Raw genomic sequence first — 27,915 nt, 5'->3', positions numbered from 1 at the left:
TGCGGTCCGATTATGCAGGAATGAAGGCAGAAAGGAGAGAGGCCCTGAACGTCTACGACGGCAGACAGGAGGCTAGCCCGAGCCAGGGGAAACTCGTTTCGCGGATTTTTCTAGGATTCTAGGCGAGGCTGGTTGAATATCCCCGCCGACTCGGCCATTAGTTGTGATCCTCGTAGTTGCGTGTAGCTATTAATAATGCGCGTTCGCCACAAAGAGGACGTCGCACTCGACTGCGTTCAGCTCGATTACTTTTCTTACAGCGTCTGTTCACGGTGAACGGTATAAATAAAGGAATTTACGAGGGTGCACGCACCGCTTGCCAGGAGATTAAACCCGCCCTGTGCGATGACAAGAACGATGCGCAGGGTGTGGCCTTATTATGATCGTTTGGCGACACCAAAAACGATGAAAAGAGATCACGCAGATGCACCGCCTATCTATATCCTTCTTGTGTTATACTCATTTTTGATACGATAACGGATACTTACATTAGCTCTTTGGAACGAAGAATTCTCAGACTACAAAAAGTCAAACAAGATAAACATTTATCCTGATCCTTTTCGTTGCTCGGTGTCTCCAATTCTCTGTTACATCGCAATCCCACGTGTTGGTGTACACCCAACGATTCGCGATTTTTCTCGCGTAACGGCCATGCGAGGGAAGTGACTCGTTCCTTCCTATTTAGAACGGATCATCGGTGACCTCGTTACGCCGACAACGCTGGAGATTGGTCGCTGCATCAATGACGTATTAATCAGCGTTAGGCGATGCTATCGTTATTCCGTGCGCGCTCACGCGTTCTAAAGAGCCAGGTGCTCCGAAGATAAGGATCGTCTGTTCGTCATCGGACGCGAAAGGTACCGAAGTGGTCTCTGAATAGCATTGCAACACTGCATTTTCGAATTGCCAATCATTCTTTCTTCTATCGGCTCGGCTGGTCTTTACGATCCGCAGACCATTATTGCGATAAGTAATGGGGATGCCAGGCTACGTCTTGGAAAGAGAAGCCATTTATCAACAACACATCCTCTATGAATAGTGACACTGTTCGAGCGAGGAGTGTTAATTCAAGTTTGAAATAGAGTAGATCCTCGATTATTCGAGGAAATTGGAAGTGAAAACTACGATAATCGAGGTAACTGACAGTAGCCCTGCAGTGCATACCTGTAGGAGTCTAAATGAAAAATAAGGCACGAGGATTCGAAGCCACGATCCTCGGATCCACAGTCGACCGCTTTACCTACGCGACCAATCCCGTACCCTACGTTTCGTGTTCTTATTTGACTCCTTATCGTTGGGTATGGAAGGCTCGGATACTACATACCTATGGTTAACTTCACTTGTTGCTTAACGATCATCCCCTCCACTTTTTGATGGATGTACAATTAAAGGGACTGTCGTGCAATAATCGAGACTGGCAATCCAATCTCTCTTTTTACAAGTTTTTCATGCGAAAAGGTATCATAGAAGTAGAACACCAGGGAATAGCTTGAAAGTTTCCTTTGAGGACGTGGGGCGGCTGGTCCCCGCCCCATATGTCCTCAAACAGTCCCACGAGAAAGAAGCGTCGTTCGTTCTTCGAACAGGCACGTCGACTGTTTCGCAAACCGATCCCAAGTGCAAGTCTCGCGGTTGCCGTTAACGGAAAGCCTCTTGCGTCCACATTGCGCGCCGAGGCCGCGAAAGAGGCACGAGAAAGAGAGGAAACGACGACGTCGGGTGGGTTTGGAATGGCATCAGCGACGGCGGCGACGCGTACGCGCATAGCAGACCTTGAGCCACTATTACCGACTGTTTATGCCGTGATGTAATCGTATCCTAGCCTATACGAGCCGGTCTAGGCTGCACCTAGGGATCCCTGTGTCGTAAATAATACTCTTGGTGCATTCGACGGTCTAGGTGCATTGAAATAATTTACGGCTGACCATGTTCCGCCGCGGAGACGCCTAGCGTCGTTTCTCTCCGGGTACGGGTCAGCGATGGGTCGACGCGTTCGTGGACTCTGGACTGGAACGAAATACTGGGTATTCAAAAAAAAAATGGATACTTAAGCGTAAACAGTAACTGAGAGAAATTTTGAGGAATTTTTGTTCGACTTATTTAAAGTGCATTCTCCTACGAGTACAAACGTATGACGCGTGTCGTTTAGGATCGTTCTCGCGTTTTCACATCGTTTGGTCCACCACGTGCTCGTTTCGTGACGACCATTCACGAGTACACGATATTATTCAGGAGGCGTTTAGAATTGAATGCCTGCGAAGAACTTAAAAGAGGGCCGGGAGGGGTAACGCCGATGTAATGCAATGCAATTGGCCTTGCGAGGTGAACGTACTCGCGGATGATTCGATGCATATTGCACGGGCACCGGTACAGGACGAAATCGTACTCGACGAGGTCTTCGATCCCGCGTCCCTTCCAAATGTACGCTTCGTGACCGTCGTGCCTGACACGCGAAAATGTTTTTCGGTACACCGCTTCGCCTTACCACCAGAGATTGCGCTATATTTTATCGGAACTCGAAGTAATAAATAAAGTCAACGTACAGCAATTTATTTCCAACGTTTACTCGATCGAACGTTGCGATTTTCATGGAAGAAAATGAGGTTACTTTACTTCTCGTGTGAAGAGTAGATAAAAATTTTTTTTTTTTTTTTTTTTGATACTCTTGCCCTCATGAAAAATATTAGAACTATTTTTCATGAATATTTCGATGAAGGAACAAGAAGAATACACTCGTGTCTTTCGTGTGTTTCCTTTCCAGCTCTAATTGGAGCTGTTGCGGAGTTCGGTTAAAGGATGGGAATACACGGGCTTAGGCAGCGGTACATTCCAAATCCATGATACCTTTCTAGGTCGATGTCGCCTGGACGAACGTCGCAATTAACTTTATACCTGAAACAACAGGAAACACTGCGTGAAAAGCTACTGTACGATCGACGAACGTAATCCCCGCGTAAGCCTTGCATAATCCTAAATACGCAGTACGCATCCCTTGCATGGCACTTTCCGTATCGAAGTGCAGGGGACCCTGTAACTCGTGACGCAACCGAAAAGGCAATTTAGTATTCCGCCGTAGCAGAAATTTAAATGTTTGCGTTAAGACAATATGGCAATATTTAAAACTTGAAAATCGTGGACGATTTTCGTGAATAATAATTTGAAATAAATTTTGATTTTAACGATCCTCAAGTAGTAACTCTCGATAGTTTCTTTAAGTTGATTTGAAAAATTTGCGACGTACACGCGCCGAGAGTGTCGCCGCGGTGATCTATCGTATCGACTATCGCTATATTTGCATAAAACGCTCGTTACATCATGTTTGTTCAAGCAATTTTCATGTATTCGTGTCATACTTACTTGAACGAACGATAAATTGTCGGAAATGTCCTTGTTTTGATGTACATAAACCGATCTCGTTTCGACGGGTTTATCGCTCGACTGTCTTCCATTATTTCCATCTAACAAAACGTTTAACCATATAAAAATAAAAATAAAAATAAAAATATAATTTCTAGAATTAATACACGTGCACGCTTCTGTCCACAGGATCATTTATCAAATCGATGAACGTTGCAGTGATATTTCTAAACGATGCTGCAAGTTAGTTCCGTGACTATAAATACTTTGTATGGCATCACGGTATTACGTACAGTGAAACATACGTACACGTGTCGCGGTTCGAATTTTAAATTCCGTCTTGCCGAGTTCACGGAACGGAAACGTGAATTAAAGCAACTCTTAGGGCCTTGGCTCGTCGCTTAGCCAGTCGATTGATTCATAAACATTTTCTCCAGCTGTTCGGGAACGTTGTACATACTCCATCCATCCAGATCGTAAATTCAACCTTCGAAAGATCCCGATACCCTGTATATACGAGCATGTTCGAGACACACCGTTCGCGATGACAAACTGTGAATTCAATTTCCTCTTTACGCATCGTGGGACGCGTACAACCGATAAAACTTTTATCATTTTTAAGACTTGTCGCAGTTTGCGATACCTGTTTCTCTCTAAAAAAATTATAGAGAATCGTTGTAACCTTGCTGCGATATTACGTAATTAATGTGGACACTTCTCGCATTTTTTTGTAATTTTTATTTGCGCATTAGTTATGTCGTAAAGATAGTAGTATCGATAATTTTAGTTTTATTACTCTTATTCTTGCTCAACTTCGAGGGTTCGTATCTCTCAACCAATGTCGAATTTGACAAAACGATGACTTAAACCCGCTCTTTTTTCACATGGACCACGATATATCCCAGTTCGACATTTTTGTCATGGGGGATTCCCTTCCCGTCGAACGCTTTCCCAATGACTATCGTCCGCGATGAATCAGCGCGCAACTCCGTGTCTCCACACACGTAGAAACGGCGGCTGCCGTATTGCTTTATGTAAAAACGCTCCATATAACTGTACGTTCGGCATGCTTCGTCGTCCATCCAAGGACGCGCCGCTTAACAGCGGGTTAACACGTAACACTTAGCGCGATAACGTTACACGCGGCAGTACGCGTGGGCTACCGTCGCGCCAGTCTGAACACGTTTCCTCGCTGCTTTACCCGTATCGGGCAAAGAAACGAGACGTTTCCGGAAATTGCGATCAATTTCGCGACACCGTCACACCCCACCCGCGATTTCCGCGTAACGAGCGCCGCCAGGCGTCTCTAGTCACGTTTCAGAACGAGACTCGCGCTATTGGACGTTTTCTGACATTCGGATTCATTCAGGCCAAATTGGAGCGAAATTGTGATACTTTTGAATTATTACACATTTCGTATTTGTATCGTGTTAAATTTGTTTTTCAATCTAAGTAAGAATGGAATACACAACTTCCCTGTCCGCTTCATCTCTAGTATAGATGCAACCGAAAAGAGATACTTCCTCTTCTAGTATACTCCCAAAAAGAAATGCTAACTTTGGTGGTTCGCACGAGATACCCTCCCTTCCTTTAAAACGCATCCCACGATTGATGGATCACGTAAAAAATAAAAAAAAAAAAAAAACGCATCGAAAACCTCCAAAGGATGATGCTCGACACATTTCACTGTATCGATTCCCTCTGGTCAATGAAGCGTGACAGTGAAAACGACGCACTCGATTATCGCCACACGTTCGCTTCTGATCGACTCTTTGATCTCGCGTGTTTTCGTTTCGGGGAAAGCACCGGGCCGAAACGATTGGCAACGACGCGATCGTCGCGCGTTATTGACGTTGGAAATTGGATTCGAGGGCCCCTGTTTTCGTTGGACGGTTCCAGAATCGGGTCATTGGGCCTAAGCACTCGGCGTCACCGCGTTCGCGTCGCGACGCCGCGCGTCCACCGCGTATAGGACGTTACGTAAATCGCATTTGCATTTTCAAACAAACATCCATTCTCCATCTCGTCGCACGGCGACCAACAGCGATTCTTCTTCTTGGCGCGAAAAAGCTCGTTGAAGGATCGTCACTGGTTCTAGCGGTGTTTTCTTTTATTCTACGCGACATTGTATCAATTTGGTAAGAGACATGAATTTCTTGCATAAAGAACAGTCGAAAAGTTTTGTAGCATTTTGTAATCCGAGGCTTCGTTTCTGAGATACAGGGGATCGTCAATAAGTGTCGCGTTGCAGCGTACACGTAGAATATTTGATAAAAATATAGGACAAAGTGCAGAGAATAACACCACGGTGTCGCGAAGGGGTTAACAGAGCTGAAAGAAGCGTTCAATCCGCCAAATAAACAGGGATCGCGAAATTGACCGTACAAGGCGGCGCAGTCGCGATTACTCGTGTTACTTAAGCCTCACTCGGCCTTTTCCGCAACTAGGCTAAGGCCGTACGACGCCGATGCGTCCTGGAATCCGACGTATCTTTAGAAAAGACGTTCTTCTTCGCCTCACGTACGTCGATTGTTCCCATTTAACGAGCGACGAGTACGCTATCTCGCGCTTCGATTCTCACGTGATGGCTCCCTCATTCAATTCGTCTCTTTACAGCGAGTTTCTCTAACCTCGGCTAAATCAAGCTGATCGGTCGCGAGATAAGCACGCTTTTGCATATTCATCGGGTATTCGGATGTGCTCGATGAGATCTATATAATTGGGAGACACTTTCCAATGTAACGATCTGGAGATCGATAGGAAGTCCTGGGGCGTTGCGTGAAACACTTGAAGAATTTCATGATCTTTTGGGAAGAAAAATCTCCGCGAACTGCTCGTTAAGCTTCATCGAAATCAGAGATTGCAGCAACGTTTCTTGCGAGTCTGGTCAGGACTCGCGATCCCAGTCGCTAGGGGACGACCGCTAGAGCGAAAGAAGGAACCCAAGGGATCCACCGGGCGAAAAAGAAGCGCAAGAAAAGCTTCCGCGCCCACACGGCCTCTCGGGGGCGCGTGTGGGTGGACGGTTCTGTTACGTGCACGGAAAGCCAGGAGGGAAAAGGTGTCGAGAGTGGGAACAACGACGGAAGACGTCTCAGCCCGAGAGAAGAGGAACGACGATGGATGATGAGAGCCAGCGACGCAGGAGGGAACGGAGGAGGAAGGTGGTACCACCAGGTTGCGAGGACCGAGACTGGCCAAGGCCAGAACGTCGTGGAACCGAGCCGAATTATTTTTAGCGCTTCCTACTATTGTGCAAAGCACAAGTCTGTCAAGTGTCTAGGCGGCCGCCTTCAACGGGGGAGTCCACCGTTTACACGCTCTCAGTCTCAGAGACTCCTCGTTGTCTGCTCCAGACGATTTTGGAATTGCTCCTGTTTTACTCGCCACGACAGTCGCGTGTGCGCGCATCTAGCGCTCGTGTTTCTTGGCCGCCAGTAACGCTGCTCCCTTTCATTCTGCTCTAGAGTCTAGAGAATGCTCTGTTTTCGCGTACTTCTCCTCGGTGACCGCTTCTTTCTAAAGTTCCCGGCTGGAGGATGGTGTTTATTCCAAAGTTAATGGGTAAGGAGATCGTCATTGGATGTATTAAGTTTGCAAATCGCTAAACTTCGCAGTATCCAAAGGAAAGTGGTAAAATGAATAATCCAGCCATGATGGACGAGGTCGCAACGGTATTGTCGAGTATCATTGAACGATCGAGGTAGTTCCTGGGTTGGGAATCGATCGCCGTATTGGAAACGTTGGAACGTCAGACGTTTCCCTCCGCAGCCGCCAAGAACGCGGATGACGCGCGTCGACGAAATGACAGCAACCACCGACGACGGGTCACGCAGTCATCCTCGGTGCATTCTGCACGCTCGGTTGCACCGAGATCCTTATCAGCCTATTGTTACTTCTCTTCTCTTCTCTTTTTTTTTTTCTCCTCGGTCTCGTTTCCTTCCCTTTGTTCCCTGCGTCTCGCCGAACACCGGCGACGCACTTAATAAATAGATAATTGCGTTACAGAACGCGCTCGCATTGTCTGACGGTCTATTTTTAAACACCCGAGACTTCTCTATTTTCCAACGGCGATGCGCGCGCTCGGGTCGTTTCATCGTCGAAGGACTCCTTTATGCGCTTTTTCATTTCTTTTCTTAATTATCGATGCGTCCTCGAGGAGGATTCCTCTCGTAGCGAGGCTTAGAATTTTAAATATCGAATCTTTCGTAACCTCGCATTTCAGGAAAATCGTTTAGCGTTCGCGAAGTGGTTTGTCGGAATTTTTAAATATATAACCGTAGAGATTGTTCGCTTAGTTAGAATCAGACGTATCATCTCACTTCGGGATCCAAGACCCATCCCGTTACAAAAGTCCTCGTAAGTCAGGGATCAATCTCGGACACAGCATCCGTCCTATGGAACTTGTCATTGGTTCCGCGTTCTCGATCGACCACTGAAGTGGATTCCACACGTTATACACCCTGTAGTTGTCGCAGCCCGTTGAAATCCCCCCCCCCCCCCCCCCGTCACACTGGCGGACAGAAGGCGCACTTGTACGGCTTCCCATCGGCGGCGATAAAACGAGGTGCTGCTAAGCTCGTTCCCCGGGTGCTGGGGCTGGAGATAAACTAGGAGTCTCGTTAAGATCGACGATACGACGATTTCGACGACAACCACGACCCGTCGGTGAAGAGCGATCGTTAAGGATCCCCTAACGAGGAGCCGTGCACCCGGGACAATAGAAGAGAGCCACGACGCGGTCGTCCAGCCTCTATGCCGACGCGTGCTCTCCTCCTGCCCCTTGGTTCGTGCAAACGACAGAGCTACCACGAGGTTTTCATCTTGCCCACCTTCGCTCGCGATTCCTCCTCCGTCCTCCTCTCCCGCGGAGTCCAACCGAGAGACCCCGTCGGGACCGTATTAACGAGGAAACGGCACCGCGACACGATTCCTTCCTCGAACAGGAACCTCGTGTCACGACCACTGCTCGGAACTGTTTGTCCAATTCTTCTGGATTCGAACGATCGCCTCGGAGAGTAACTACAGGCATGGGAGGAATCTCAGATAGTGTAGGGCTACTCGTGTACTTGGATAAGACGGCGTTGTTCAGTGGTTCTTGGACATTTTTGGAGGATTTGTAATTCGTAAAGTGAAAGATTTAACCAATGACGTATCCAGCCTGAAAGAGCCCGTCTGCTTGGGTGGCAACGGTAGACACCGCCAGGTCGCATGAAATTGCTCGCAGCCTATCCACGGGCAAGACTGATGAATTGGCTGCTTTTTTCCTCCCGTTTCTTGTCGGAGGAACAGAAGTTCCGTGCAGCTACGCGGCCACGAGCCCACGCGCCGCTGAAATCCACGAATTCCATCGGTACCAAGCGAGACGGAAAGTCGTCCTTGGTCCGTTAGGTCTCGTGCACCAGCAGCCAGCAGCGCGTATACGAACGGTTCGTGGGCCGAAAGGTTAACCTCGAAATCAACGACGCGTGCTCCCCGTTCCTGGTTGTCCGTTTTTCTCCATTTTTCAGCCACTCCTTCCCACGGACGCGGCGACCGTTTAACGGGATCGAACTTCAATTAGACGCGCAACGCGGTATGGTCCACGCTTCGGAGAGCTGAGGGGATTAGAAGAATTCTCGTATAAATTAAAATTTAGATTAAAATGAGAATTTAATCAGATTTCTATGTGCGATTAACATTTGGGTCGAGTGGCTGCTTGTTCTTCGCGTCAAGTTCCTTTTGGATTTTCTAGAGTAGGAGACTGGTCGGACGAGAAAGGATGCCTGAGAGTAGCTACACGGTGCTCTAGTGCCGATGAGCCACGCGAGCATCCCCCTACTCGACGACAGTGTGAAACGGGAGAAATATACGATTTACGAATGTTAATTTATGCTTACGGTTAAAGACTCGTAGGGAAGAAACGCGTGAAACGAGGCAACACTCGCGGGCGCGAGCTTCGTTTCTGATCTTGTCTTCGTACCTGCCGCTTAAATATTCAATGGCTGTCGGTTATCACGGTCTCGCGATCAGCCGAGTTGAAGGGAAATTTGCAATTTGGAGCCGTTAACGGGCGTTCGTAGTTTCAATTTCGTCCGCACGCCCGCAAAACACGAACAGAAACCGTCGGAGTTTGCTCGGCGATTCCAGTCCGCACGGGAGCATTATATTCGAGATCACGTCAGCGATACGGCCGAGGATTAATTGGCCGCGATGTCTTGGCGATACCGCGCTGAAATAGCTCTTCATTTAGATCATAAACGTTGCACCGCGAAATTGCGCGTAATGCAGAAACCGCGGATGAATTATGCCCCGAACGATCATCGCCCGTTGTCTTTGGTCTCGGCGCGCTGGTTTTGCGCTGGACGCGAAAAGTATCCGGGAGGTTGTCGCATTTGGTCGCTGACTACTCAGGGCTAACCCGGTAATGCCTATCATCCCCTTAGAAGACCCGTACAAGGTTTCTTGCAGTGTCCCAGTATAGCTCGGGGAACCTGTATGTCGTTGGCGTTACGTAGATTGCTGGACTTTGAACCTTGGGAAGGGAATATGAGTTTATACGAGCTCGGAATCCTTCACTCGTCAGAGACCTCCATTACTTTGAGTAACATTGACGAACACGGACACCCGTGCCCGTCTACACGCATCGAGGCATGTTTGAAGAAAGATATCCCTCGCACGGAACGGGAGTAAGCGCGTAACGTGCTTTTCGTCTTTCCCCGTGTTATCTGGACGGTGCCATCTTTACTGCCTGCCTCATCCGCGTTTCACCGTCGATCGTAACTCTGTCCCGCCTTTGTCAGCGACGGGAGGACTGGGGAAACAAGTAGCGATAGCTCGCTAAGTGCGCGCACATTGTTAGCGGTGCTTCCTACCCGAGCGTTTATGGGCCACGATAGAATGCGTGGAGGTACGAGAGCGCGTTTTCAAATGTAAACGAAACGTTTTCTTCGGGAATTTATTTCACGAATATTCTGCCAGCCCAACAAAGACTCCATTTTACTTGCCCTCGGAACAGGGAAACTTACAAGACTTCTCGATAAAGGAGAAAAGAGTACGCTTCGATCAGATTGTAAGGCCAGCAATTAATTCTCGCCTATACAATAGAAGTCTGTAAAATTATCCACAGGATAGAGCTGCTTCGAAGTTCATCCCACGCACACCTGAACAAATTAAAAGTGAATCGATTAGCGCCTAGCGCTCGTACAAACGATTTTCTGAACAATTATCGTGCCCACTGTCCAAAGAGAGGGAGGCGAGGTTCTCCTTTGAAGATCCTTCCAGAACAATAAGCTCGCTGTGCGATCGTTCGCGCGAGATTGTTCATTTTTTACTGCATTCCCGCAAAGTCGCCGCTGTTAATTTCCCCGGGACGGTGGAGCCTGGTTTCGCTGGCATCAAACAGGCTCGCGAGGAAAAAGAGGAAGCGAAAGTTCGCCGGGGGATCGGGGAACTGGTACCAAGAATCGCGTCTTTCTTTCCTAGGTACGCGACCTGGTCTCCGTATCCTCCTCTCCACGATCGCTCGATCCGCTCTCCTACGTCGTCTACGCGGCTATTTAGTTCCAGGCGTGCTCTTTGTCCTCTGACCCAGATAGGAAGCTATGCGTGGAGGCAGCGACGTCAAAGCGCGCGATAGACGAGGACGGGGAATCCCCTCTCGCGCTCTCTTTGCATAGCCAAACGAGTACGTCGGTTCCGTGTGCAGCGACGGGCACATCCGTCGCCCTGATCGCTCTATTGCTTCCCGTCTGATCATCGAAATTAAGGAAGTTCTTAGACCGGTCAATTACGTGGGAGCTGTTACGCCTATTTACAACCTGGTAGTCTGTGTTTACTTCTGTGAGACCGGGAACCCCGGGGTTCCTGGCTGACCAGCGAAGCTGACCGGAAAACGTGGCGAGCCCGGAAAGAGCTAGTCGGGGACAAGACTATTTGAAATTTGTAACGACGTCTATTTACGAGCCATTCGTCAGGAATTGTAGGATGAAAGATACTGTGCTGCGAGGATCAGTATTCTGTTGTTACTTGGCAAAACTATCAGAGACCTCTCTTGTCAACTTCAAACCTCAACTAACGCTACACCTACACTCACTGTCCAAAGTGCAATTGTAGTACCTCGTCTCGATGTCTTCCGCCAACCTTTCAAGCCCCGTCGGCCGACTACAGGATCCAACCTTCGTTCCTTTCCCAGCTCCTGCGGCTCAAAATCTGCTTTGAGCTTTCATCCGCGGAAGCTTTCCGCGTCTGTAATCCCTGTTCGAATTATTCGCAAGCGTTGGCCCCGAACCGAAGTAGAGGATCATCCCTCTCGCAGACAGTCGCGACTGCGGGAAATCTTGAGGGAGCTTCCTTCCCTGATCCCGTCCAGTCATCGGACACCGTCCTTCGGAAGCAGATTTCGCGTCTCAACCGAGCGGAAAAGGTAAATCCCGGAATCGTGCTCGCGGGTAGCCCACGTACGGCGGTTTCTTGTTTCGCAGATTCCCCAAGGGGACGGATACTTTTGCGGCGCGCTGAGGTCTGAGAAGTTTCCACGCCTACCGGGGGGTTAGACGCGTGTTTGACCCGGCGGATTCGACGCGGCCACCCGAACCGAAGGGCAGACCGGAGTTGAAACGGAAACCGGATTTCAACTGAACTCCTCGCTGGCCTCGTCGACTGACCGACTCCAGCCGATTCTTGGCGGGAAGTGTTGCCGATTAGACTCGCGAGTAGGAGCTGGAAATGTTTAGGAATTAAGGATTTGAACGTGATAATCGAATTAAGATCTATTTACACGTATCCGTAACGTGTCAGTTCCGTATCCGTTCGGTTCCGTAATGTTCCATCAGTGTCAGTGATTTTAAATATTTTTTTATTGTTTTGTACGGATATGTGTAAATAGACCTTTAGAAGGAGGCTTTCCAGGCTTCCAAAACTTTTCATCCGTGAAGGGTTGCGTAGCGCATTTTATTGATCAAATTCGACAATGAAGTGCCATAATTTGTCGAATCTCGCCAACAAAACTCGATGGACTCTGCGTTGCTCCGTTAGGTATAGGTTCGAATGGATTCTGGAAGTTTCTTGGGAAGTCTTTCCCTGCTTTTCGCCCTCGCTGTTGGAAATAAGATTTATTTCATCGTGTCCCTGGTTTTGGATGCCTCGTGGCCCGGGATCGATGTTGCTCGGCCACGAGTAAAAATATTTGGATGTCTTACGACCCGTATACGTGGGAGACCATCTGTCGATGACGTCAGTAGCCCGCATGTACGCGGTTTTTCATTTGGCGCACGTGACGTCTAGTTTTATGTAACAAACGGTGGCTAGTTCGCGTTGCATGTTAAACCATTTGCAGGTGATGCATCGACGCACACTTATTTATATCGACTACGTCTATTCTTTCTCATCGAACCAACTATGGACAACAAGTGCCAGGAATATACCCCTCTTTTCACGAGGTACGTCTCTCGCCCACGACACGGTTGGTAATCATGAATTCCACCCTATCGCACGACCCGTTTATCCGTTTTCTCGTTTCATATCAAAATGCAAAACGCTGTCCGAATCGCGGATTAACGAAGTTCTGCGTCGGCTTAAAAGAAAAACTGCCGACGCTCGGTTACAGCCGGGTACATATTCATGAGAGCCCCGCCGACAAAGGTGGATATCCTGCCCCCGAGAAGTCTGGCGCGAAAGTTTTAATAATTTATAAAGAAGCTCGTAACCGCGGCCCGGAGAAAATTAATTTCTGTTTCCTGGAAAGTTCGCGTGTATCCCGCGGCTGTGTCGAACACCGTTGAGCCATTATGCGCCACATTATGGAAAATTAATGGTGAAATTGTTCGTTTTTCCACGAACCCGCGATTTCGCCTGTTCACGATCGGGATGGCCCTTTGCGCGACGCGTCGGGAGGGACGGGATCGTGAAATGCAAATTGTAGGGTGGCATAGTTTATCGACGGGATCCTGTTTGCTCCGTGTGCTTTTGCGACGTTGAATGTTAAACGGAGGACCACGCGCAGGTGTACCGCGAATGTATTCGCATTTTTGCCGTTACTTTGGTTGTTAGCCGTGGTTTGTACGAGTAGTTGATAATTTCATTGGTTCGATGTTTAATGTCATCCCGAAACCATAAAATTATTGAACGATTGAAAAAATATAAATGAGAGAGAACGTTTGTTAATTTTGTTATTCGCTATCGGTATTAACCTCTCGACTGCTGAATTAATCAGCGGTAGGAAAACTTCGTGCTGAATTAATTTCACAACTTACTTTTTAATAATTATACTCGCAAATATATGTAAAAATTTAGTAAAGAAACGAGAAGAATTACTCATAAAATCGAACAAAATTATATATACCGCGTATACCTCCAAGCCTGTTTGATTAAGATAATATTATCCCAGACACTGTTGTCTATATAGATTGGGGGAACTTGGCATAATAAAATAATCGAAAAGTGCGGAAGTTCTCGACGGTCGTCGTATGCTCACCCGATTACAAATACGATTAATTGCTTTGTATTATCCCCTCTTGAGACAAGACATGCATCAGTTGACGAAGAGATAAAATATAGGAGAGTAACTCAAAGGTCACACCTGCACGCGCGTTTCGATTACGACAGAGCCGACGAATACCTTGTCTCACCTGCACAACCATCGGAAATCCGGAACGGAGTGACGAGGATTGCGTAACAGTCTCAATGACAACAAATTATTGTCGTCCTTGTACCGTCGCGTATTCCGAGAATGATGTTCGTTTGCTACATGAAGTTCGCATTAGCGAGGCGCACGTGCAGCCGAATATTCCGCAGTGTCATGGTAGCCAATCACGTTGATGAAATTACTTACGATCTCACGAAGGAGCATTGGAATCTTTAGTCGGAAAGTTTTACAAATTTTTATGTCAAAAAAAGTAACGGTTTGAATGGGTAGAATAATTGGAGTAGGTCAGATTTTCTTCAAGATGATTGCATTATGCTCTTTGGAAGTATCTATAGTGCATACACTTATATGCTCCAACAAATAATTCCATCAATTTTCACTCGCTTGAAAAGGATCGGTTCACGTTAAAACTCAAAGTTCCTCTCACTGAGAAGTCCAAGGATTTTGTATCGTACATCGAGGCATCGAAAAGCGTCGAAAAATCGAAGGAGGAATTTTCCATGGCGCGTTCGTGACGGCGATATCCAACACCCTCGAGGAGCTTGCTGCATCATGGTGCATACGATCCTGGCTGGTCGGGCTTAAAGTGCATCCACGCGCGCTCACATATACACGGGCCACGCTGGCCCGTTGCGCGTAGAGTCTCGATACGCAAGGGAGTCGGTTCCAGCGCAGGAGGGGCCTGGGTTTGGGGCCCGTCGCGTGTTTTTGCCCCCCGTCTGGCCCCCACCGCAGCTCATCGTTTTTTGTCTGGTGCACTGCATGCGTTGCACCCCCGCCCCCCTTGCACTCTGCCCGCCGCCGCCGCCGCCGCCGACCATCCTCCTCCTCCTCCTCCTCCTCCTCCTCCTCCTCCTCCTCTTCCTCCTCCACCTCCTGTCCCCTCAGCTTTCTTTCCTCCCTCAGCCCCTTTCGTCTTCGCTACACCACAATGCACCGCGTCCGCTGCACCGGCGGGCTAAGTGCGCGCACACTGACGACTGGCTACGTGTACGTCAGTGGTTCTTAACCTTTTTAAGCTCTCAGCGCATTTTAGAAAACTCTCGAGCCGAATTCACATTGCTAAACATTGCTGTACAACGAATTTCTTAACGACTTGTTAGCAGAGTCTAGCTCTTGAGTTGCGACAAGCTCGTGTAATATACTTGCAATATACATGTGAAATGTAATAACAGGCCTTTCTGTATCCAACTAGCTATAGATTAGATATCACTCATGGATCGTCAGCAGTGGGGATAACCACGGGATTCACTGTTCCTCGTATTATTATTCCACTGCTTCTGATCACCGCGGTACTTAGTAATTAACTCCAAATAAATCCATGAAATTTTTGGATGGTCCTACGTTTGCAATATTTATATAGTCTCCGATAACAAATTGAAAAGCATCACGGTCGTTTTTCGAATTCAGGAACAAACCACGTGTCTTTGATACAGTGATTCGTCGAGCGCTGGCAGAGCCTGCGGTTTTGTCGATACGCTCGGTTTCGACGGTCAATTTGAATAGATTTTCGGTTGCGACGGCCGCCATCGATTGGAACGGTTACGAGGCGACGCTCTAATTTTTATTGGCCGGTGAACGAACGCGGAATTGGCCCCGATTTTCGTAGCGTGGGATCGCTCGGTTTTCGTGGGGCTCGTTCGGCGCTATCTCTGCCGCTGCACGCGACAGCCGTTCCAATAGAAACGATGTCTCCAATTGCATCAAGCGAAACTTATCATTTCAACAATTTCTTTTTCTCAACAAAACGCAGAAAAGTCTTCGTTAAATCAAAGCAAATTGAAACAGTCTGTTTATATTAGAAATCCTAGGACAAAGTCGAGAGGGTACATGTATATTTATTTAACTCTTAGGAAACCTTTTATATTCACGGTTGAGTGCAACGTGTCCGCCGAAAATGCAGCAGACTGGACGAAGGAGAGGCCAGTCGACGCCTTCTCCCTTCGGCTCGCGTCTGGTTGGTGACTGTAAATCGGCGTGGCACGGGCCCGTCGAAACGACACCGGCGGCAGATGCATCGCGAGATCGGCTGCATCTTCCGCGGACTTCTACCTCCACCTTCTCCTCCTCCTTTGGCGATCATAACCACGGAGTGCGTGTGCAACGAGTCGACGTCCTCCCCCTTCCACTCTTGATGCACCACCGTGGCACGTACACCAGTGTCTCTTAACCATCATGCCGCGAATATTTGGCAGCCGATTCTTACGTTGTTTTATCTTTAGGGCTACGTAAACTCAGCCTGAATTAGACCATTACTGTCAATGTTTGTAAATTGTTTGACTCATTGAGAGAGGAAGGTTGTGATCCTCTTGTCGCCGGTGTCGAAGGGTCTCGAAGGATCTCGAAAGCTTACCAGGAGCGAGGGAGTCCGAAGCCCCGGCTACCTGACGAGTTCCTTTCGCGTCGAACGCTAGAAAGAGAAGCAAAAAGACACGAAGAAGGGAGATACCGCTTTCGGGGATCGTTGGATAATATGCGCCGCGGATCCTGCTACACGCGGCACACCATCGGGGTCTTGCCCGTTCGGCCTCAGCGGAGCACCAACAGTTGGCTCGCGCGGAGTCACGAAGGCCGTCTTCCAGAAACCTCTTCAGGGAAATCTCGTCGGGTCAAGGAAAAAACCGAGCACGCCTTTGATCGCGCGGTTGACCAGAATGCCAAGCGTTCCTCCTTGAAAGACGGAAGCGAACGACCCTCGCAAATTGTCGACACTCCCGGCGGCAACCATGCTCACGCAATTGTTTTTATCGAGAGAAACGTCATCCTTTATCCTGGTCAAGTCTCCCTAGATCTCCGAGGAGAAGTGATTCTTAACTTTAACTTGATTCATCTTGATTCATCTCTAAGTGTACTCGACTGGTAACTGGCTATCCCGTTAGTAATGAAGAAATCTAGTAGGTCAGGGATTCTATCTGGTTCCGTAGGCCGGTACGTGGGTTCCTCGGATGATCGATGGGGGAATTTTCCTCGCGAAGTGGCGTCGAGTAGGTGGTGTCGTTGCCTCCTCAACTTTGGATCCCTCCTGTATGTTTAGCGCTTCGCTCTTTGCTACAACCAAACATCGAGTCGTACCAAGAACGGAAGGGCCTTAATTAGCGCGCGAGTGACCCGAAATGAGTCCGTTTTTCGTTCTCGGTGGTCTGACTCACCGATCTGGAAGGTGCAAGGACCTTCGTCTCAGACGCCAGACATCCTAAACGGTCCGTCAAATATTGACACGTGGAACGTTTGGCGACCTGCACTGGTCGGCTGAGACGAGCTTCCCAGGACGACCTTGCGTTCCCTTCGAACTTATTCGAAGAAAGCCGCTGGACGAGGACTTTCGACGTTCAAACAAGTCAGGATAGGACGTGGCGGCTAATAACGTTAATGCTGCGACTTGTCGCTCGAGGAATGTCGTAAACGGACAAGAGTGGTCGGAGAGTCGCATTGGAGCGCTTGCACAATCAGAGGGTGATACTTTGCGCATGGATGGGAGCTTTCAAGCTTTTTGGACGTGGAAGGTAGAGAGACGGAAATCAATAATAAAATCGGCTGAACTTTGTAGAATACAGAAACTAAATCTATCGGACAGGAATTCTCCATATCTTCAGCTAGACCATGATGGAACCAACCATCGAAACATCGCCAGACTCACCGAATTTCCAGGGTCCGGTGAAGTCCTTTGTCCAAGGGACAACTGGTGCGCGACCGTTTCGCAGAAGTTTCAGCCACGGTTAGGGACCTCTTTTCGCCCTTTCCTGTCTGTTATTTTTTCCCTTTCCTTTCTTTCTTTTTTTCGTCGTCGCTGTTAGCGTCTCGGCGTGACCACTGGGGCTACGGGGTGCACCGTCGCGACTCGTAGAGCGTTTAACGAGCGGCTGGGTGACGAGCGGTTCAAACCGTTGAACCGGCGATGATGAACGTTGATAAGGTTTTATGGTCGTGTCTCATCCTGTCCCACCAATCGCGTCCTCCAGCGGGCAGCGACGTGCTCGCACACAGGCACACTCTTGCGCTCACCTCTTCGAGTACACGGCAAGTTACGAGCCAGCGACGCTCGTTCGCCTCTTTTTGCTAGCCCTTTCTTTTTCCGAGCTGCACCTTGCCCTTCGTTCTGTACCTTGCAACCATGAGGCACAGGTGGCGGTGGTATGCTTTGTTTGGTAAATGTTGTCTTCGTGATCCTGACGTTTTGGATAGTAGTTGGGTAACGAGAGAACATTCGTGTTAGAAATTGATTCTTTATTATCAGACTATTGGAGTGACGCGAATGCCAGGCAGATATCACACATGGAACAAAAATAATGCACGGATATCACACAGGTATGACAGATAGCACGTAAATATCTCACACGTCGTACACGATTTTCTTACACTTCTGTGTATGCCACTCGCACGAAACACGCACGGTCTTTCGTCCATGTATTGCGAGTAGATTTTCCCACCGAGTTTTCGAGACGTTGGACGAGCGTCGCCGAGCGTGACTATAAGAAATTTTCCAGTCTCGTACACTCTCTGAATGAGGAAGAGACGCGAGGGGGCCAGTCGGAGGGAAAACTCGCGCTGGAACTTCGCGCCTCGAGTCTTTTTCACGCATCACGTACGAAATTGACTGGAAGCGGGAAGTTAGTCAATACTTTTGTACACTGCCACGATGAAAAGCGTACCGAAGGTCTCTCGCGTCGACTCGAGGCGGTTACTGTTCGAATTTATCCATCCGCCTAAGTTCGTCCATTTGCAGCTGGAATTTCAAATTTAATCCACTCGATGGCAAATTTATATTTCCATGAAACGTCCAGTTTCTATTTGTATTGTAAAAGTACCGTGCTCTTTATTCGCGTTTAAACTGTGTCTTGAAAATCACACGATATTTGAACAGTTTCCACTTGCATATTTTTAACCGACTTCGAAAAAGGAGGAGGTTACTCAATTCGACATTTATATATATATATATTTTTTTTTTTTTTATTCGTAGAAACGTACTCCTTTATAGTATACCTCGTTCTCTCAACATGCGCTGATACCATTCTCTAGAGTCACAGTTATCTCGAGCGATATTTTACCGAGAAACGTCTAGATCCCCCAGGAAACGGTCTGGGAAGGAACGTTCCCCGCAAGAAAAAAACCGCCTATCACTTATCACTGCTACACAGATTACCAGTCGGCGTATTCGTTTCTTGGTTGTGCAAGTGCGACTTTTGCAGTGCTCGCTGAGAAGAACTCTATCGTTGAAACGTTTATAAATTGCGCGTTCCTGCTATCGAAATCCATTGGTACGATGCTACAGAATTATTACAAATAGAGTCTCGCTTTACAACAAAAAAAAAAGGGCATTGCTGTAGAGACACAATTCTTTTTTATATCGATACTTAGACAATTAGAGACATATTAAGGACAGCAGGCTTTAGTTTAGGCTCTTCAGTCCATATTCCAAGTTTTCTTTAAGATAACACGGCACCTGTTATTCCACTTAAGATAGGGACTTCTATATCATCATTCGACGATCGATTAGTTCAAACTTGAAAGTCCTCCAAGGAAAATACAGCTACGCGGTATGTGTCATTTTAAATCAATTACAGCGAATTAACGTCGGTTTTCTCAACGTTGACCTTACCGTTTGATATTTGTATTGCAGTGAGCGCAAGCAGCTACATAGTGTCAGTGGTGCTCGTCCTGGTAGTCGGAGCACTGGTGGGTGTCCTGGCGACGGTATCGCATCATCTTCATCATCGTCGGCTGCTACTGCACGAGCCAGCTTCCGCCTCGATTCTGCATCACCATCGGCACCATCATCATCGTCACCACCACCACCATCATCATCATCATCATCATCATCATCGCGAGGAACTGCCGGCGTCGCATCAACGTCGTCTACTGCTGCAGGATCACCATCGTCATCCTGGCACACCGGTGAGTCTTAATAACACAACATGCTTAACCCTTGCAATAGCATCCTCGACCTTGTTACCTTTCTCAATCCACTCCAGCATCTCGTCTCCCCAAGTATCTTTTCCCACTCTTCGAGATGTTTTGGAAGAAACTAGATCACTCTATTCGAGAACAAACGCCGTGTAGCGGACCTAGAAGACTGCCACGAAAGAACCTCGAGGAACAACCTAATAACATCGCAGGAATCCGTCGTCAGCGATTTCCGCGTTCCTTCTCGCTACTCCCTCGCATACCTAACGCGACTCGTGACTCCTGATAGCGTGCACGATCACGTTATTCGAACGGACGTTAGAGACACCCGCGGAGCGGAGAGGAGGCGGGTGGTCGTGGAGGAAACGCGATTTCCCATCCGACGGAGGTAGCCGCGACGTCGTCGACCTTCGACGAGATTATTACGCGATTCGTGGAACGTCGAAGGCTGTCTGGAAAAAAAGCAGCTGATATCTAATCTCGGCCTGGATGGTAGCGCAGCTGGGTCTATCTAACCCACATGTTTCCCTCCCTGGCCCCGTCTGGGAAATCAAACCGTGATCTCGCGCCCACGTTTCTTTCTCTTCTTCCTCCTTTTCGACTCGTGCTCATCCAGCTATCTCGCGAGCTTTCCTCATTCTTTTCCCCAGTCTTTCTAGCGCCCCTGTGAAATGGGTGCTGTCTTCATTGTTCCCCCGACTGTCAACGTTGGCTGCTATTCGATTGGGGGTGGCGGGGAGGTAGAGGTAGACGAGACACTTTATAGGATTCGAGTTTGGTGGGTGAATTTTGTTCTTCTTATTTGATCATTTTTAGTGTCTCTTGAAATCTATGGGTAAATAATTATTCATTCCAAACCATCGTTTAGCCAAGCCCATAGAAGCGTTCGCTATATTACACACGTGTACAGGTCATTGCACCGTGCAATGAATACATCGCTCAGGTGTCGAACAGAGACCGTATCAAATATAGCAAAAACCTGTTTCTGTCCAGTAGGAATGCAAACTCGTAACATAAAGTCAAAACACCCCAATCATTACGAGTTCCAAAACGTTTAGCAAAAGAATGAACTTCCTCGAATAATAATCCACGAGTAATTCTCAATTTCTTCCGCGCGCGTCCTCGACTTTTCCCGCCGTGGACTTTTCTTTCACCTCCGAGGATCCTTCACGTGGCTGTAGGCGAAGAAGACGAAGATCCTTCTCCGTCGCCTTCCACAAAAGATTTATTTCCAGCGGACGCGACAAGACCTGATAACATCACCGTCGCCCAGACACGAGGAAACCCGGAGAAACGGAAAGACGAACGGATAGAGAGGAGTGGGAATGTCCCTGATTCGATTTGTCTCGCGCTACGACGTGCTTATGGCCCTGACGTCGGACTTCCGGAACACCGGGGACGTATTGTTCGCCGCCGAGGATAGCGTCGCAGACGGTATCGATCCGTTTCCCCTGGCCGCTTATGCGCGAATCCATCGCGTAAATAGAAATTAGTCGACGGATTCACAGTCTGCACGCGAATCGTGTCGTTGCGGATTTGATCGCATACAACGTAACGCGTACGTGGAAAAGACGCACATAAATGACGCGCGAGTATCTTTCACTCTTTTCTGGATGTCAAAAAAACCCCAAGTATCGAAAACATTGGGTCATTCGCTTCGAAGGCCTTGATCTTGACTTTATATTTCAATCTAAAAGGGAATCAATCGTTTCTATTTCTCCTATCGACACAGCAACCTTCGGTTTCCTTGAAATTCTCCCTCTTTCTCCTCGACTCGAGCAATCCGACAATTATCCAGGGGTAGCGCGGCAACGACCTGCCACGGTAATTCACTTTCAGGGAAAAACAATTTACTTTCTTCCCTCCACCCACCCGCTCGACTCGCGTACAACGCTTTTGCGACGCGGTTCCGCAAGAAGCCCGCGAGTGAGGGGGATGCTAGCCTGAATCACAGGCAGAAAGGGGTGGAAGGTGGTTTACGACGAGCGCACAGCTCGAAAACCAACAACTACCCAGGCAGCGATATTGCAACTTGAGCAGCCGGGGACGAGAGAGGGTAGAAGGGTGACGGCTGTCCGTGATCTAATTTGCAATGCAATCTAGAACAACAATGGTCCGCGTCGCCGACGAAAGGGGTGGCCCGGCGAAACGGAGGGTGTAAGGGTGGCGGACCTGCAGACTTCGGCGGAACCCGACGAATTCCAAGTTTCCGAACCAACGTTATCTCTTGTGCCGCGGAAATTAAGTATTGCTAGGGCCACAAACACCTCGCCCATTTATTACACGAATATCGTGAACTAGGATGCTTAGTTAATTGGACAACGTGTATGTGCGCTGAAATTCATTCTTGAGCTCGTTACCCTTTGCTACTCCTCGCGTTACCGAAAGTATACACAAAGGAATGGCCTGGGAGTAATAATCTCGACACCCGAGGTGTTACAACGTATTCAGCTTTTAATTTCAATTTGAGGAGCCTTTCAACCAACGTACAACCTACAGTAGTCCTCGAATGATCCACGACCCCAAAGAAAATCGCAGTAGGAATGGATGTAACAAAGTTCAGAGGGGGGTTTCGTTCGAGGATAAGCTGACGCAAAGTTTGTAGTGTCTTGGATGACACAGTGTTTACAAGAACGGGTGACGCAGAGTCTGGATGACACAGCTTAGATGAGAGTCCGCGGATTAGGGCGAGTACATAACAGTATCTCCCGGTCCGCGGCACTGGCAGCAAAATAAGACGATGTCCTCCAGTTGTACGCAAGGAATCGACCCCGTTCCCCATCGCGCGATTCCCCAACCGAGGTTTGCGTCGGTATTCGAGTGCTGTTGGGGTTCGTTGCACTCCCTCGTACTTCGTTCCAAAAGAAGAACGCTTTATTACGCCACTTTCGTGCAACGAAAGTGACTCGGCGTCCAGAAATGTCAACGGATAGAGCAACTCGTTCGGTGGGTACACAGAGACGCGCGTTCGCTCTTGCTTTCGCTGAATAAAAAGAACCTTGACATTCCAGAAGTCGAGCCGACTGGACGCTCAAAGACTTTTCCTTTGGCAGTGTACATTTTCCTGTCTATCCAGGGAAAAGCGAGAGGAGGAAATTGCAGTTGCATCGTTTCGATATTATTATTTCCAGTTTCATTGGAAGTTGATGAGCAGCTTGTCTTTTGAAAGGTTCGTACTCTGGCAGGGTTGGCGTTCTTGTGGAGTTTTACTGCCTTCAAGCAGTGTCGAACGACGCCTGACATCCGGGTAACACACTAGTGTTAAGTCTCTTCATCTAGCCTCAACCCTATGGTTACAGCGTCCTCTCGAGGCTATTTTCAAAGTTGTCGAGCCGAATTGCATCCTTATTTTTAACCGACTTTGAAAAGGAGGAGGTTACTCGATTCATCATGTATATTTTTTGTTGTCGCGTACACGATGGTCTAAATCTAACGAGTTATTAATCAAAGTTTGGCTAGTGTCCTTATTCGTACCAAACCTCATATACAAGTAGGAGTTTTGAAGTCGCAAAATTCAGAAAAGATACATGGTGCTAGGAGAAAATCTGATCGAAACAACAAGTATCCAGCAACAGCCCACTCATCCGAGGCAAACACGTTCACGTCGCGTAGCCTCGCCAGAGACTCCTGCTCGAAGGCCTATCGACCGGTCGATGGTGTGCGTTCACGTACCCCGGGCATCGATACCCGTTCCCGTGTACGTGGAAAATGGAATTTTCGAGCGTTCGTCTGGCACGTGACGCGAATCCAGCAGCGATCCAGTGGCGCGGTTCTCTTATTTCCAGCGGTGCACGCGCTCCTCGTCCTCCCCACGAGAAGATGCTCGACACGTGGAAGTGAAAGGTCGGATTTCGTAGGAGGCTAACGTTCCACGACGGAATCCTGGATACCTATAGCGTCCTCGTCCTCCTTCGGCTCCTTCCTCGCGATCCTGCGTCGTGGTTTCTCTCCGCGGTGTACCACGCCACCGTGAAAAGCGATTTGTTTGCGCTGCTGGTTGGCAAGTTCGCGTGTAAATCTCGACTCGCCGTGAAGAAGAGTTGCAGGTATAATTATTTGGGAAATTTAGGATGCACCCTGGGTAGAAAAATCCGCTTGCGTTTGTCTTTGGGAGACTTTGCTTGGTTTGAGTTAGAAAGTAGTCTGAAGTAGTCGGAATCTGGGAAGGATGAAGAGGCTTAATTCTTCATGCTTGGACTTACTATGTAGGAAAGTCTCCTCCGCAGGCTTCGTTCGATTTTCCTTTTATTTTGGAGGATTCCTATGATTAGATTTGTTTGAAGATAGAACATACGTTAATGATTTTTTGAGGCTTGGTTTAACGACTGCTACGCGTATAATAAACCTTATACCTCGTACAAGTCCATAGTCCAGTATGTATTAACTTCCTTTCATAATAAATAGACACATAAAATGGGGTAGGATCCTCACCATACAAGAAGATACAAGGCCTGTCCAATGCGGAGGCTGGCGTCCGACCGTCGAAAATAGTTGGAAACGACCATAGTCCGCGAGCGTGAAACCAGTCCAGCGAGTCGGGCAACGGCGCGCATAGATTACGGAGCTAAATGGCGTTAGGGGGTGAGGATTATCGACGGCGACGCGACGCTGGTAAAAGGATCGCGTCGCCAGAAAAATCGCGCGGACGGTCATTACACGGTCGCGACACGCCTTTTTTTATCGTCGATATCGTTACCAGTCGGGTAATTGGAAGCCATTTCAAGTTCTCTCGCCCCCGTCGTCATTCTCTCTGGACGTCTGACCCGTCTCGCCTGTCGGGGTGTACGCGTAACGTGAAATTAAATCGGGTCAATTAAGAACGCGTATTAATTTTGCTCGTTAATCACGCGACGGCCAGGGTACATCGATTATTTATTCGTAAATCAAATTTAATTACCAGAGCGCGAGCGTGCGGGGGGTGTCGCGTCCCGACGAAATAAATCAACGATTGTCCGACACCACGACGCTGCCGATGATAAAGAAGGAGTGTCGGGAAGGTGAACAGAACTGTCGTCGAAGTTTCGCTTGGGAAACTAGGAACGAGGCTGAGAGAGTTGGGATGTTGGAAGGAATTGAAGGAAGGTTTTTAAAAATTATACTCTATACTACTATATAACTATACTTATACTTCTACTTCAAAATTATTCTTCAAGGAAGCTGGGACATTGTTGATTCAGTACCTCGCCGCGATTAACGATAATCCTCTGTATATGCGCGCGTGTGCACTTTAGACCTTCCAGCCGACCTTCCCGATCCAAGATGGCCGCCGTGCTGTAGGTGGCCGACCGAGGGGAGCCAGGTGGGCAGAAGTAAATATTATGTCTAGCGCTATAGCGGGAGTCTTCGGTTACCGGCGAACCGCGATTGTTTTTCTACTACCTGCCCTTCTCCTTCGGTACGCGAAAAATCTGCTCGCGGACAAACGGAACTACTTCTCGCGATTTCTCGACCAGGATGAAACTTTCGAGCGTTGTTGACTTTTATTCCACGCTTTCGCGACGAACTTTCGTCCTTTTAACCCCATTTTTCCGCGCGTAGAAAAATATTGCGCGACTCGAAGAATAAGCTCGCAGAGTTAATGAGTTTTCTAGAATAACACAAATTCCAGAAGTTATTCGATCGAACTATTTCGAAAAAGTTTTATCAGGCGGACCTCACGGTTTCTGAAATTTGGTTAACCCTTCGAGTGGCAGACGAGTCGCCCATACAGGGAAAGCTTTCAAACTTTCTACACGACCACGAAGTTAGATTTTTCTCAGGTCACCGTGATATCTTCGTCGCGATGAGATTCGCAGCGAACGTACCTCCAGCTAGACCCGATACAATTCACGACGATACGCAGCCGCTGAGTTGGGACGGGGAGGTGGGTGTTACCAGGGATTCCCACGGACAGCCGTGGAAAAGGTAAACGTGTAGATCCGGCGCACTCGAGAAACTGCAGCGGACAGAATGGAGACGACGGAGGTGTATTTCGCGGATGGATGCGAGAGCCATTGAAAAGGACGAGGCGGAAAAACTCCGTAAGAAAATCTTATCGTTGAACGGGTCGGGACAAAAGGGGTCGGTGAGAGTTCGAGGGGTTGGAAAAGACGTAGAAGCCGCGACGACGGAGGAGGACAGGACAGATGGGTGCTCCAGGGTGCGTCCAGGCGGAAGGAAACGCCTGCGACACAACGGAGCTGCCTAGGACCGTTCCCTCCCATCCACCCACCCCCTCTCCTCCCTCCTCACCTCCCTCTTATTTCATCTCCCTTCATCCCATTCCTTTCCACTCTTAAACCGTGGAAACTTCTGCGAGTGGGAACGCGTCGACTCAGGGAACCGTTGTAAAAACGCGTTCGCCAGACGCGACGCCGCGTTGTCGCGACGACGTTGTAGCGTTTCCTCGAAGAAGGTGAGACGACCCGACGCGTACGTGACTCTCTTCCGTTCTGACGTCTTTCTCCTAGCCTTGGTCTCCTTCCGCGAGCCAGCCGGTATTATTATTCCCAAGAAACGTCGCGACCGAAAAAGAAATTTGCCCGTGGAGGAAAATTTCATCGCGGAATCGTGATCGACGATCCGTCGACTGGCCGTGAGAGGAGAAAAATCCGAGGCGATGCTGACGAGGCAACTTCGACACTCGGTTGGTCCAACTCACAGGACGCGGTGTCCGATTGGGGTTGATTCGTTTCCGAGTCTTCTTTGGTTTAATAGACACTCGAATGAGAGAATTCGATGAGAGATCAAATTTAAATAGGACGAGTGTACGGTACAGCGAATACGTTCGAAACGAGTCGTATGGAACGTAGAACGATGTCGAGTAACGCATAAATATTCTTTACTGCTTAATAGCGAGAGAAACCTCGAGTATTCGAAATAATTATTATTGAATTGTATCAACGGTTATTTCGTGTAACGTTTCACCAAACTCGACATCTGGCAGTTTGTAATCTTTCCTTTGTAGCGTGATAGAGGGCAAAAACAGCGGGCCGATGTTTACAGTCGTCATTGAGGCAGGCCATGTTTACGTGTTTTCAAACGACCGAATACGACCTCGTTGTACGCCCTAATCGAAATTTGCTTTCAGTTGCGCGATAGCTCGGCAAACAATAAGAACGATTTCCAAAATTCAAAGTATTCTCGCGTATGTTTTACATTTTGTTTGTAATTTTTGCTCGGGAGTGTTAGATAAAGTATTACATAACATCACCAAGACGCGTCGCACTGTAAGTTCTTTCTGAGTATGATTTTTTTACAAAGTTTTTACAAAAGACCTACTTATTGTAGATAAATCTGAATTTTATTACTATTATTACTTTTATATATCGTACTTGAAGTTTACTGTAATTATTGATAAAGTCTGTACAGTATTCGTTAGATTCTCTTGTTCAAATATTTATTATTTAATATTGCTTGGTACGACATAATCATTACATCAAAAAAATGGACTTCATTTTTATCTAAAACTAATATAATAAATGCACGCGAAATGAAATAACAATTTTACTATATTGATTGTAAAACATTAATTGAAAAATATCATTTATTACTCTAATTTAAAGTGCCAACCTTTTAAGTTCTCGATCTGATTTCGTCCTCAGGGACTGTAGCTATGTTTGATCGTAGGTACAGTACGGGTTTAGCGTAAAATTTTGCTTATTATTCATTATAATCAAAATCTGATGGCTAGGAAAGTTCGTACAGACATATTATAATGGCCATCAGGTTGAGACTTCGGTTACGTGTATACATGTACACTTGGCACATGGCACTTTAACGTGACAAAATGAGAAACAAGCAAATCACATAATTAACGTCTACACCTAATATATCCAACGTACGTTTTTCACATTACCGTACATCATAAATGCATGAAATACTCCTTACGGTACTTTATCCAACACGTCTTCGCCGCAAATGTGAAAATAAGTCACGTATTTGCAAAAGATTAGCGTGAGTCATCGACGATACTCGTAAATATTACAATTTCGTATCGAGTATCGTTGTCACGGCTGAACGTGACAATTCGCATGCGAAAAACCGTAGACAGC

General features: G+C 47.8%; 2 protein-coding genes across 2 annotated transcripts in view; one reads left to right on the top strand and one right to left on the bottom strand.

Moving 5' to 3' along the window:
- LOC128895325 (protein lifeguard 2) overlaps positions 1-15,413 on the bottom strand; it is an 84,905-nt gene extending 69,492 nt beyond the window's left edge. The window contains exon 1 of the mRNA XM_054157830.1: positions 15,407-15,413. The gene's annotated coding sequence lies outside the window, so the exon portion shown is untranslated. The remainder of the gene's footprint in view (positions 1-15,406) is intronic.
- LOC128895323 (histone-lysine N-methyltransferase Suv4-20-like) overlaps positions 1-27,915 on the top strand; it is a 101,816-nt gene that overhangs the window by 13,781 nt on the left and 60,120 nt on the right. Inside the window, exon 2 of the mRNA XM_054157825.1 lies at positions 19,599-19,873. Within this exon, the coding sequence (XP_054013800.1) occupies positions 19,599-19,873 (275 nt within the window). The remainder of the gene's footprint in view (positions 1-19,598; positions 19,874-27,915) is intronic.

This window comes from Hylaeus anthracinus, unplaced genomic scaffold (assembly GCF_026225885.1).
Source record: "Hylaeus anthracinus isolate JK02 unplaced genomic scaffold, UHH_iyHylAnth1.0_haploid 5, whole genome shotgun sequence".
Classification (NCBI taxonomy): domain Eukaryota; kingdom Metazoa; phylum Arthropoda; class Insecta; order Hymenoptera; family Colletidae; genus Hylaeus; species Hylaeus anthracinus.
The sequence above is the reverse complement of the archived record's forward strand: the minus strand, read 5'-3'. Positions and strand labels throughout refer to the sequence as shown.